The sequence below is a fragment of the Taudactylus pleione genome, unplaced genomic scaffold (genome assembly GCF_031769625.1).
Source record: "Taudactylus pleione unplaced genomic scaffold, aTauple2 ptg000093l, whole genome shotgun sequence".
Lineage (NCBI taxonomy): Eukaryota > Metazoa > Chordata > Amphibia > Anura > Myobatrachidae > Taudactylus > Taudactylus pleione.
Window position 1 is genome coordinate 20,701,377 of NW_028284495.1, and position 14,075 is coordinate 20,715,451.

General features: G+C 45.3%; 1 protein-coding gene across 3 annotated transcripts in view; it reads left to right on the forward strand.

Annotated features, from left to right (window-relative positions):
* KCTD1 (potassium channel tetramerization domain containing 1) overlaps positions 1-14,075 on the forward strand; it is a 140,318-nt gene that overhangs the window by 47,362 nt on the left and 78,881 nt on the right. The window contains exon 1 of one of the 3 annotated variants that reach the window (XM_088469583.1): positions 11,109-12,962. The exons of the other annotated variants lie outside the window; for them this stretch is intronic. Coding sequence (XP_088325709.1) covers positions 11,109-12,962 — 1,854 coding nt within the window. Of the gene's footprint in view, positions 1-11,108; positions 12,963-14,075 lie in introns of those variants that run through there. 3 annotated transcript variants of the gene reach the window in all.

Here is a 14,075-nt window from a genome sequence, read left to right on the forward strand (position 1 = left end):
TCACTCTTTTTGTATACTTGTTTAATCAGGTCTGGACAAAACTGACCCTAGTGTGTGCTTGTGCTGTTGAGATTTTATATTGTAAGCTCCACTGGGATGGGAGTGATCAAATATTCTCTGTAAGAAACTACACAATACTGTTTTTTGGTGTCATATAAGTAAATTTTAAAAATAATATAATCTATATAATAAGTGAGAATGCATGTCTTGTTGTCTATCTGTTTGTCCTTTATGCACTGCCTTAGTTTTGGACCTAGCTCCACCAAATATTACATGTTGGTGTAGTTTGACCAGGATTAGGTTTTTGCCTAGGTTGAACTTTGTCAGGGCCACACAATGTCACACAATCCCAAAAATAAGGACACTTTTTAAAATTACACAGGTTCTGGAGCTGGCTGGAGCTGGAGTGGAAATTGGCAGTCTGACAAAAACCTGTGCATGCAAGGGTGTACTAGAACGTTGTGGGCCACATAGCAAGATCTTAAAAGGGTCCCCCAGAGGTAAAGAAAAAAAACACAAATACATTTGCCCCCACACAGAGCCCATTCATGTTATGCTACACAGAGCTCATTCATACTATGCCACAGAGAGCCCATTCATGTTATGCCACACAGTAGTACCCCTTATACACATAATGCCATGCAGTAGTAGTGCCTCTTATACATTATGCCACACAGTAATGCCCCTTACACATTATGCCACACAGTAATGCCCTTTACACATTATGGCACATAGTAGTAGTGCCCCATATAACACATTATTCCACACAATAGTAGTGCCCCTTGCATATTATATACTCTCCAGCAACACACTTCCCCATGTCCCTTCAGCAGCCTTTTGCCTCCCCCTGTGTGTCATTACCAGCCAGCAGGTGTGGAGTTGGCGCACTAGCAGACAGCAGCAGACATGGACAGACAGCACCAATGCAATTTGAATCTGGCACCAGTCGCAAGCCAATTGGAGCTCGCGGACTGGCAGCCAATCAGGAGCCACCACTGCTGATTGGCTGCCAGTACATGAACTCTGATTTCCTAGGGATCGGCGGCTCTGTCTCTCCATGACTGCCTGCCAGTGTACCAGCTGTAATCAGCTGGCGGGTCGGCACCAAAACAACACCGCTGACACTCGGGCCCCCCTCAGCGGCACTGACTGGACCTGCCCACCTTGTGTGCGTGACTGGGTGCAGGAGGAGCGGCAGGCCACAGAGGCTTTGCAGGCACCATAGCAGGCACACGCCTTGCACTCACAATAGTTATGCCACTGTTTGCATGCACATTACAGTGGTGTCCTTTTCAGGATCAATGGAATGGGGTTATAGGCGAGGACAATGTAAACAAATAAAGGCTGCAGGTGTACTTCAGGGTCCAGTCTTCAACCTAGGCAATGCTGGGTATCCCAGCTAGCTTATATAATAAGCAAGAGTGTGTTTGTGTGTATCTGTGTGTCCTTTATACATGACCAAAGTTTTGTACCTAGCTCCACCAAATTTGGCATGGTGGTGTAGTTTACCCAGGAGTAGGTTTTTGGCTATGTTTGAAGTTCGTCAGGGCCCTGTAGGTCTACATGGTGCCCACCGAGTAGGCTGTGGAGTCTCTGATTTGAAGATTTTGTTTAAGCAAGTTCGCTCAGGATGTCTTCCAGTGTATAAAACTGCACTGATCTGGAGGCACAGGCTGATATGTACCACTGGGGGGCAGGAAAAGCTCCAACAGATTAGCAGTGAGTTGGAGGATCAACTGTCACGCTGCACCTACACTGACAGTTACTAAGTCAACTCAGGCTTGACTTTAGAGAAAAAGTGAGTGAAGACATTCATTATGAAGCAAGACGAGCCAATCCTGAGCTTTGGTTACAATACACTTATGCAATGTTTAATAAAGCTCTCATCTGCTTGGAGGACAAAATTTAAAAGATGGTAGGCAAGAATCTGCATCAAATAGGGCTTCCAGCTTCTGACAAAGGTAACACTTCAAGTCTTAGTAAAGACATGTTATGTGAAACAAGCTATATAATGTTGCACAGTTGCAGAGACTTTTGACAGAAAATGAGCCCAAGCTGGTGTAAAGGGTAAAAATTGCATATAACAGAATTAGTTATATGGTAACAAGAAAAACTGCAGGTTTTGTCTTTCTAGATGTTCCAGGGGGAACATGAAAAACATTGCTCCTAATTGTCCATCAAAAATCAAATTGTTCATACAGGTTGGAATATGGAATATTCCGAAATACGGAATAATTTTGGCATGACTGAGATAATGAAACCTTTGATTTTTGATGGTTCAATGTACACAAACTTTGTCTAAGGCACAAATTATTAAAAAATATTGTATAAAATTACCTTCAGGCTGTGTGTATAGGGTGTATATGAAACATAAATTAATTTCATGTATGTACACAAACTTTGCTTGAGCCACAAATTATTGAAAATATTGTATAAAATTACCTGCAGGCTGTGTGTATAAGGTGTATATAGCACATAAATGCATTCTGTGTGTATATTTGGGTCCTATTCCCAAGATATCTCATTATGGTATGCAATTATTCCAAAATACGGAATATTCCGTTATCCAAAATACCCCTGGTCCCAAGCATTTTGGATGTGGGAGACTCAACCTGTATAATGTTGGCCAAAGTTCATAGCCAAAAGCAGATTGTCTCCTCAGTTATTGAAACAACACTGCTTATACAACATTGTTTATACCTCAGAGTTGAGGTAACAGTGTCTAAATACTCTATATAAATGGATAGGTATTATTCTGGACTAAAACCATGTTATCAAACAGTGGGGTCAGGATCAATGGAATGGAGTTACAGGTGAGGACAATGGCAAAAATGAAGGCTACAGATGGACTTCAAGGTTCATTCTTCAACTGGGCAATGCTGGGTATCCAGCTAGTTTCAAATAATAGCCAAATAGTTTCATGGGGAAAAATCTAAGTGTGCATTCATATTTATTAGTTCATCACTTAAAATTATACCTGAGGTTTTTGTATTTTTATCTAGATACGTTTAGTATCCTGACACAGGGGATGCTGGCGCTCAGAATAAAGGCGCTGGAATCCCGACACCTGTCAAAATTTTGGCACCGCCGACCTAACTGCCGGTATCCCAAAGGTAGGTAGCGGAGTTGCAGGGCAGTTTCTAGGATCTGAGGCTCCCAGTGCGAGCAGTCAAAATGCCCCTCCCCCCAAGAAGTAGTAATATTGTGGAGTGGGCGTGGCCTCATCGTGAGGGGGTGTGGTATCACAGTGAGGGAGCGTGGTCTTGGAAGACCACAGAATGTTAGGCGCTGTGACTACTGAGCCCAGGGGTGGCTAACCTGTCAGAGGCAAAGCGCTGAAAAATATATGTAGTTAAATTAAAGACTGACAGCATGCGCGCGCCTCCGGCATGTGCTCAAACAATGGGGTGTGGCCTAGCTATCACAAGCCCACGCCGCATTTGTGTGTTTCAATTGGAACATCTGTATGGCCTCGCCATCGGCATTCCGATTCAAATGCCCCCTAAAAAATCTTGGCTTATACAGCCTTTGTTATACCTGCGTTACCTCCTGAGCCTGTTCAGTTTATTGCTCCTGGGTCCTTACAGCCTGGTGGTAGAGCATCTGATATCCCAACCATGAGCAGTGTACAGCAGTACTAGCATATTCAGCCATGTTTGCCTCAGACAAATCAATGCAGCTGACTCAGACCCTTTTATAGGCATCATCATTGTGTTCCCACTAAGTGCAACTTGAAATACCTGTGAACACATGCAAACACGCAGGTCAGGAGGTAGTCTATTTGAAAAGTGTATTTTGGTGCGAGTTTGCAAAAAATTTTATGTGAGAGTTTGAAAACACGATTTTTGGTAAATTCGGGAGTTCTATTGTTTCCTTGCGAGTTGGTTTGATGGTGTACTTCATCGTATTTTTGTATTCGCACGTGTTTGCCTGTTCGTTTCCTGCTTGTTTGCCCGAGTTTGCCTTTAGTAAATTTGCGGGTCAGGAAAACCGATGAAACGCACGAAAATGCAATCTCGCCCAAACCCGATTCTTAGTAAATTTACCCTTAAGATTCAATAGGCAACAGTGCCTCAGCAAAGTTCCTATTAACTCAACCTGTGACCTTATTCATGGCCGACATGGGAGAATACAATATTTGTAGCCATCTATATAATAACTATACATTAGAGAGAAGTGAAACCAGAACATTTTAAGATTCAGTGATTAAATGGCATGGAAATGTTTAAATAAACAATAATTTAGCAAATGCCCTCATATGTCTGTGCCTTCTCCTTTCCCATGACATCACTTTTTATATTACGCTTCACAAATTGCTGGACAGGTTCTATGGACAGACTTCAGGGCAGAGGGTTAGTAGGACTCTCATTTACACAGAATATATTTCTATAGAAATATATATTATGTCATGTAATCCCAGGTCCTGAATTTTGGTGAACTTTCTTGGACTCCTGAGAGAGTAGACCAGCCTCCCACATCTGCTCACTTCTCCAAGTGAGGTGGGTGGTCTAGGGACTGAATTACGCAGTTCACTGTGAATCGTATCATCATGGCTGTCTGATGCCTCTAATCGCGGCACTGATTAACATAGGGAGGGGCCCTAATGACAATTCACTGCACCATAGTTCCTGCACCTCCAACCTCCACCTGCTCTCCTTCATATATCAGCAGTCCATACCAAAGTTTCAAATATTAAGTACCACTATTATTTTATGTTCTTTACCCATTTGTTTTATTTATTTTTAATGCTTACATTTTTATATTTATATATTTTTCTTTTGAAAACAAAAGTTTTGGCTCATGTATGGATGATAGCTTAAGGCAGAGTTTGTAAACTCCACCATTACAGTCCAGGTTTTAAGGATATCCATGCTTGAGTTCAGATGTTTAAATCAAATTGACTGAGATACTAATTAAGTGCTCAAGCATGATATCCTTAAAACTTGGACTGTAATGGTGGAGTTTGGGCAACTCTGGCTTAAGGCTTTCTGTAGAATCAGCCTAATACAGAGGTTCTGATGAAAAGTGAGCACTATGGCAGTTTGTGTGGTGTGTTTTGTGTGTTTTATTTAATGTGCCTGTGCAGAATATGAACACATGCAAATGCATGATTGCAGAGTTGAAAGCAATTTGGATTCAAAGACCTTTTTCGACCAGTGCCAAACAGAGCGAATTTCTGCCTTGTGCCAGCCCTGCCCCCAAATGTCTGAAGTAATGATGTCATGCTGAGGGTGTAGGAACACCGACAACAGGAAAAGCACTGCCTGGAGCATCCTAAGGATGCTCTGGGTGGCTCTACAAGATATTTGTGTACTCTGGACAGCTCTACTGGCTGCAGGTTACCGTTCCAGGCACCCTGCAAGCCAAATGCAGATGCTGTGGGACAGCAATGGTGCCACCCTCCAGGCCCTGTGTCCTGGGCAGTGCTGCTGCTCACACATCCCTAGTTTATTCCCTATTTAGAGACAGAATGTAGATGCTGCCCGTGCTGATCAATGGTTTTGGATCCATACACAGAATGAGGCTTAACATTTGCACCAGCTGCCAGGTAGGTGCAAATACAACATGATAATAATGACAGACCCCAACAATTCCCATTGGGTGATAGTTGAATCACATGCACAACTGACAATGCTGATTATATTAAGCACGCCCTTATCAGTTGATCGCATGTCTATGTCACTTTACACTAAGCCAAAGGTTTTGCTGTATTGGGTTTGAGCCAAATAGAATTAGGAATCTGCTGACAGTCAGCAGCAGATTCAAAGCACTGTACAGATCACTATGATCTGTGCAGGCTTTGGTGTGTTCCACTGTATAGAAAAGACAATATTAAAAAAAAGAATTGTGTGGGGTCTTTCCGCCCTCTATTGATTGGCTGACAGAACAGCTCCCATGCCCTCTCAGCCAATCGGCTCAGTGCTTCCCCCATTGACTTCAATGGGAATGACCAGTAGTGACATGGTAATTTCATGTTACACACTGTACAATGTGTCCCCCCCTTGGTTCGTGATTTCCTTTTTTTGAAAATGAAGAACATGGACTTCTACATGAGCCCAAGAGGATCAGATCCATGGGTAGGACTTCCACATTTGGTGTGCATGTCCCGTCATTTTTTTTATATATATTTTCTGTACATTGGGACTACAGGTGCCAGCGTACCCTGAATGTCCAGGGCATGCTGGGGCAGGCTTGCTGGGACCTGTAGTCCCGCTGTAAAGAACAATATTATTTTCTATAGATTACACAATTACCCCTCAGGGCTGGTTGATCCTCTGGAGGGGGAACCCCATTTTATTTTTGGGGTTTTCACTTTGAGGACTTCCATCCCTGGACTGACCAGTTTGGGGCTGGTTTGACATTATGGCAGTGGACCCAACGCTCTGTATCTCACTGCTATAGTGTAAGAACCCCGGCTGGTTCAGTCCGGTGTTGGTTACTGGAAAAACAGTAACTAGTTTTTCCCCAATTTTCCAGTACCAGACAGGGCTCAGAGGTCTGGGGCTGGTTATGCTTTGGGGGGGAAAACCCCCGCCATTTAAAAAATAAATATTTACCATTTATTTACAGTTTAACACAACAAAGCCTGCACAGATCATACTGATCTGTGCCGTACTTCGGACAAAACTTTCACTAGGTCTATTTATTTATTCTATTCTGATGCAATTTGGTATGCTTTTGATCATGTTTGACAAGATGATTCTTAGAAAATTTGTGATTTCTATTCTTTACAAAGTTGTTCTGATGGTCCACTGAAGTCTATTGCCGTCTAAAGTGTTTCACATGCAATTTCAATGCAGGTTTGCCTTTAGCAAATCTCTGATTTTGATATCGCAGAAAATGGACCCTTATTAAATTTACCCCTTTTCTCATGGTACTTGTGCTGATACGTGAACCGAGGAACTGTTATGTGATTTGAATATGTTCAGAAAATCCTTTTGCTGATTATTATTGAATTTATATTTCACCACAAATTCCTCTCTTGGACCCTACTAGATCCTTGCATATAATTACAATTGAGCTACCTACAATCAGTGTAAATTAGATGTGTGCCTGTGAATGTTGGATTCATTTTTAATATGAACAAATTAAAATTTATATTTAAATTACAAATAAGTGCCCAAAAAATGTTTTCTTTTTTCCCCTTCTACTTTGCTGTCTTATATCCATACTCTGGGGAGCACCACCAGACTGATACCCTTCTGACACATTTTGTCTGTCATTAATTTGATATCTGGTATGGTAAATTATCTCTTTGATTTTTGAAAACCCTGTTTCGGGAAGACTCCATTTTCTTATCCCTTGTCACCAAACACAGATTTTACTGAGATGTTATATACGTCTGTTAGCAAAGTGGTGTATCTTCTACTAATGCTGGTTTCTGTCCATTTGCGATGCTCTGCATATATGTGTATTTATGCAGGATTTGCTATTGGTGCATATGTGTCACATACACTGGCCATGGTGAGTGGTTGTATCTCAGAGATGTGCTCTGCTCTGCTGAGTGTTACATTTATGTTCTGTTTTTCTGGAAGTTTGTTATTTCCATTTTGCTGCCAAATCTGCCTCCAGAGTATTTATGTCACTACTATTTTCAATTGTAAATACATATTCTGGAGAGAAATATATATTCATTATTTTTCACTTTACTTGAATTCACATGAAAACTTTCTATAAGACGAGGAGTTTGTGCTCAGCGCAGGTAAGGGAGAAAAGTATAATTATTTTTCCCCTGCACTTTAAGGTTTTATTCTGGGTGTTTGTGTTCACAGCAAATTGCAGCCCTAAATACTGTATATACAAAACCACACAATTAATGTCAGACATAGCATACGCAGTTATTATTATCCTTTATATAACTCCACTATGTTACACAACACTCTACAGAGAATGTGTAATCATTTACTCCAGTTACTATTCCACTGTAGCTTACATTTCTCTACCGCACAAATACACTGTAGCTTACATTTCTCTACCGCACAAATACACTGTAATTTACATTTCTCTACCGCACAAATACACTATAGCTTACATTTCTCTACCCCACAAATACACTGTAATTTACATTTCTCTACCGCACAAATACACTGTAGCTTACAGTTCTCTACCACACAAATACAATGTAGCTTGCAGTTCTCTACCACAAATACCCATAGCTTACAGTGCTCTACCACACAAATACATTGTAGCTTACATTTCTCTACCGCACAAATACACTGTAGCTTACAGTTCTCTACCACACAAATACACTGTAGCTTACAGTGCTCTACCACACAAATACACTATAGCTTACATTTCTCTACCACACACACTGTAGCTTACAGTTCTCTACCACACAAATACATTGTAGCTTACAGTTCTCTACCACACAAATACACTGTAGCTTACAGTTCTCTACCACACAAATACACTGTAGCTTACAGTTCTCTACCACACAAATACATACACACATTTTCAGTTTCTAATAGTTTGACAGAACATTTGGATGAAATCTCAAATTTCTCATGACCAAGTTGTTTTTGACAGATTGAAGCTGCAATTGTTTCCTTGAGCCAAATGTGCACATGATAAAACTCTAATTTAATTAGAATGTTAACATTGTTTTCATTGCAAGCTGTATTAGATTGTTAACACTGGAAGTAGTTTGCTTGTCAACAATCAGAATGTCGACAAGCATTATGGGACCCCCCCCCGGAATGCAGACACCAGCATGTCGGCAAGTGTGATATGCTACTTACAGCATTTTACGCCGGCTGGCAGTACAAACTGTCAACATGATGAATTGGCATCATGTTTACAGTTGTACTGCAGGCACACGTAAAATGCTTGAAGTTTGCATTCCGGGGTCCACATACTACTTGTCGACATTATGTATCATGTTAACAGCCCGGTCCATTCAGATGGAAGCTCTTAAGGGGCCCATTTATTAACAATCGAATTTGCAATGCGATCTGGGCACGTTACTAGCGTCCATTATTGCATTGCAGAATGTGATTTTAGCGCCGGCATGTATCAAAAAGCCCCCATAGGGACAGTCTTTTGACTCCTGTGCTGGAGTCTACAGACCATGCACAGCTGCCAAAGGCGAGGATAGTTCCTCCAGAACCATCTCCTGGCTAGCATTTCACATAGGCTACAGCAGCTACGGTATCAAGCAGCATCGCATCCCCCATAGAAACCTATGGGGGTTGTGGCTGCTGTCGAAAATGGGGGGACAGCAGCAAATATCTGAGATATCTGCTGCAGTCCCTCCATAATACATTGCAAGGATACTAATTATTTGCAGATATTACCCAAAAATGGGTGTTTTTCTGGGAATATGCCACAAATAGTTAATGATAAATGAGCTCTTAAGTCAATCATGACATCCTGCTTTTCCAAAACAATTGCTGCTTAGTTTAAATGTAAGCAGGACAATATACTGGTATGTTTAAGGTATCCATCCATTCATAACATGCCTGCAAGTCTTTGCTCACTCTCTAACAGCTGGTCAGTTTTCATTATCAAGAAATGGGAACAAATTCACATTTTGGGGCCCATTTATCAATAATTACATCAATATGATCTGGGTGCGATATTAAAGCTCATGATCGCATTGCAGTATGTGATAATAGTACCCGAATGTCTCCGGATTCCTCTCCGTGTCCCCTCACTGGCATATGTGTTCCCCGTCATTAGCGCATGCACATTACGCAGTCTGAACCTGAACTAGGAAGCAAAGTGATAGCGTAAACTATCACTCTGCTTCCAGCTTTTCACGGGGGGCAGGGGGGCATCAATGTCAGAAATGTGGTCACACCCCCGAAAATGCTGTTTTCAGAGGTTTGACCGCATTTCTCATATGCACCAAGCCCCAGAATGTATCGCATTCTGGGGCTTGGTGCATATAAGAAATGCGGTCAAACCCCCGAAAACGGTATTTGGATGCGGTGATGGCATTGCCCAATAGAAGCCTATGGGCTTCTCAGGGGCATCTTAAGAGAGGAGGGAGCCCCCGTGTGCATTCCCCGTGCGGGGCCCCCTCCTCTCTTCCCGGTGGCTAGCCACCGGAGCATTAGTAGACTCTGGGCACTAGAGTGTGCCCTGAGTCTACTGCGCATGCGCAGAACACCGGAAAAATGGCCGTGGTGGCCATTTTCCGGTGTTCTGAGCAGCCCTGACACCCGCCGCGGGACCACGGACAGGTAAGTTTAAAATAATATGGGTGCAGGGTGTGCAGTGCGGGGACCCCCTGGATCCGGGGGCCCATGTGCCCCGCTCAACACTGCACCCATCATAGGTACGCCACTGGGGCTTCTATTCGCAGCTCCCACGTGAGGGATCCAATCGGTTATCTCCCAGCACCCCATGCGGCGTGTCCTTCTGCGCATGTGAAAAGGACGCCAGAGGGAACTTCTGGGTCATAGATCCCGGAGTCCCTCACTCGCTTACCGAGAGTGCTGTCCTTTGCGATTTTCTTCATGCATACCAGCATCAAATATTTATCACATCTGCTTTAAAAATGAGGAATGTTATAAATATGCCCATATGTACGAGCCTCAGCAGGGATAGTTTCCCTGTCACCGTCACATACCTGTAGTACTATTACCTGGCGAGGGATCCAGCAAAGCTCTCAATATAGGTTTAAACGTTAAATATTATTAGCCTTTATTTATATGGCGCCACCAAGTCTCCGTAGCACCGTATAGGGGAATCGCAATAAAACACACATCTCTCATTTCTCCTGCTTCAACCCATTGATAAAATGTATGGTGCGATGTGATGGCCATTATCCAGAGAAAACAGGCATTCCTCTGGGCTTCTGTCTAATAGCACTGTCACAAATAGTCTCCTCAATATTTACACATTATCCTAACACAATATCTACACTCACTAAAACTAATATATATATATATATATATATATATATATATCCATAATATACCATGTACAGTATAGCCTCCTCTCTGCCTGCACCAGCCTCTGAGACATACAGTCCCGCCGCCTCCCTCCCCCGGGCAGTGGCACAGAGCCGGTGATGTCTCCAGAGCCGCCTCCCGTCCTCCCCGTCCCCTCCCCCCGGTCTGTGAAGGTCATTACACCCAGGCAGTCGCGGTCCAATATAGCGCATGCGCCCGGGCCCTGGCAGAGACAGGAGAGGCGGCACACTGACTGTACATACAGAGCAGCAGGCATACACAGGCAATATGGCGAGGATGCCTGGCAGCGGGGACTGCACCCCGGGCACCGCAGAGATAGAGCCCATGCAGACGCAGCACCGGTCCGCACAGCACCGCCTGCAGCCTGGTAGCGCCGGAGAAGAAGAAGAAGAAGAAGAGGAGGAGGAGGATGAGGAGGATGAGATCCAGGAGATCCAGATCACCGGGGATGAGGAGGAGGAGGACGAGCTGCTACTGCTGGAGGAGGAGGAGGATGAGGAGGAGGATGACATGCCGCTGGAGGAGTGGGAGGACGGGCCGATGCTGGAGTCCCCCTATACCAGGCTAGGTGACCGTGCAGCTGGCATAGCCCCGCACCACCCTCTGCAGCGCCCGCTCCTGGCGCCCGGCCTGCGCTCCGGGATGGTGGCAGAGGACGTGGACCCGCTGCTACTGCAGTTCGGGGGCGCAGGGAGAGCGGCGGACGGGGGCGGGTGTGCAGGGTCCCCGTCAGAGCGGCCGGAGCGAGCCAGGCTGAGCGAGAACACCCGCCTGGCCACCCGCTACGCTGTGCGCATCTTCCGGGAGTACCTGAGCGAGAAGGCGCATAGCCCGGACTTCGAGAGCATGGACAAGGAGGCGCTGTGCCGGGTGCTGCGCTCCTTCTACGCCGAAGCGCGGTCCAAGAGCGGCCAGCTGTACAGCAAGTCCTCCCTCATCAGCATCCGCTCGTCCCTGAACCGCTACCTGAATGAGCCGCCCTACTGCCGCACGCTGGACCTGACCAAGGACCCAGAGCTGCGCAGCGCTAACCTGACCCTGGCCGCGGTCATCCGCAAGCTGGAGGAGCAGGGGGCCGGCCCGGTGGTGCAGAAGCAGGCCATCACCCGGGCGGACCTGCGCAAGCTCTACACCTCCTGCGTCTTCAGCGCCGCCTCTCCCTTCGGGCTCCTCAACAAGGTCTGGTTCGAGACCTGCATGTACTTCTGCACCCGGGGCCGGGAGAACCAGCGGGAGCTGGAGGAGGACTCCTTCGGGCTGGCCATGGACGAGGACGGCCGGCGCTTCGTCTACTTCAAGGCTCTGGGGCCCTATCACAAGTCCCGCTCCTCCTCCTGGGGCAAGAAGCGCGGCGGGCCGGGCGTAGTGGGCAGCAGCGGCGGCGGAGCGGAGGGGGACGAGGAGAACCTGCCCCGCATGTACGAGACAGGCACCGAGTTCTGCCCCTATGCCAGCTTCGTCAAGTACCTGGCCAAGCGCAACCCGCTGTGCAAGGCCTTCTTCCAGAGACCCCGGGACCACTGCAGCGAGTCTGATGTCACCTGGTATGAGAACAAGGCCATCGGCAAGAACCTGCTGGGCACCCGCATGCAGATGCTCTCCAAGGCGGCCAAGCTCTCCAAGACCTACACCAACCACTGCATTGGCGCCGTCTCTGTGGCCACCCTCAACAGTATCGCTGGCATCGGCACCAAGCTGGGGCCCCCGTACTTCATGGACAGCATGAACGGCAGCAGGCACAGGTCAGTGGCTCCCAGCAATATCTGCATCCTGCCCAAGCCCAATGGTGGCATGCAGGAGTTTAAGACTGACACGCTCAAGAGGCAGGGGTATGATGCCAGCCAGCCTGTGTATGGGACAGGGGATGCCTGCAGCCCTCCCTCTCCAAAGAGACTCTGCATCAGGTCTGCGGAGCCCTCAGACTGTGTCCTGGTTGTGTCTGTCAAGAGTGATCCTCAGCATCCCTGCCCAGAGACTAATGGACACATGGTGCTGGCTGCCTCACCTGCTGTCACCTCACCCACTGTGGTGTCCCCAGTCCAGGTAATGTACAAAGTTATTATACACAGGGGACAGCTTCAATGGGATTCCTGTGCGTTGCAATAACTCTGTCTGGTCACATATATATTGTAATACTGTATAGATTACATTTTGCTTAAGACGCATACCAGAGGGTGTACAGTTTTAAACACTGATTGTGTATATGAACAGGTGCTATGTTGTCATATGTCTTATAACTGTGCAGAGAAACATCTGTTTCCTTCCATGAGATTTTGTACAGTACATTCTTTTTTTTTTTAGCAGTCCTGATCAAACACAGTAATGTCCGGTGTGGGAATGTCTCCTTTTCTAGGTTAGGAAAGTCACTTTCTCTTCAAGTTATACACTGAAAATCAAATAATTACAGAGTAAATAATGATTTTTAAAGGCCTGAAAAACTGCATTCTAAGCAATCGGCTTCTACATTTTGACTGTTAAACACCTAATTACTTTTATACTATAAATTCCTTAATTAAAATAAATATGTATTATAACACAAGGCATTCTCGAAATAAGACACATGTATGCTGCAATCAAAAAGTTATTCATTGCTGGCTATACACTTCACATAGACCCAGAAGTTCCTCCATTACAAAGGGCCGCTCTTACCGAGAGAGCGGTCCTTTGCGGCGTTCTTTACGCAAATCGGTGTTGCTAACGCCTGCATGCATGTGATGGGTGGCGGCATGCTTTGCATCCCAAATGCGATGCGTCATGCACCCTGTCCTTAATGTTTAGCTGTAATAGTGATTCTGCTATAATATGTGATTTCATGTCCCATAGCAGAATTACAGTCCACCCCTCCCCCCTCCTAGTTCAAGTCATATATAGGAGCATCTAGTTGTGAGGGCTAAGAGGTGTAAGACCAGTGTACCAGTGTTACTGCTGCTTCTGTAGTTATATCCAGGGATATGTAACATGAGGCATCAGTCAGGGATCCAGCTCCCCACAGCAATGGCACGTCTGCAGCCCCTCTGTATACTACATATACGGCATACTAAGTATCATTGCATTATACTCCTATATGGTACATGAACTGGTGGTGAGAGTTTATATAATGTAATAGCGTGTATCCACTACACAAGAAAAATGAGCGATTGAATGATTACGACATCA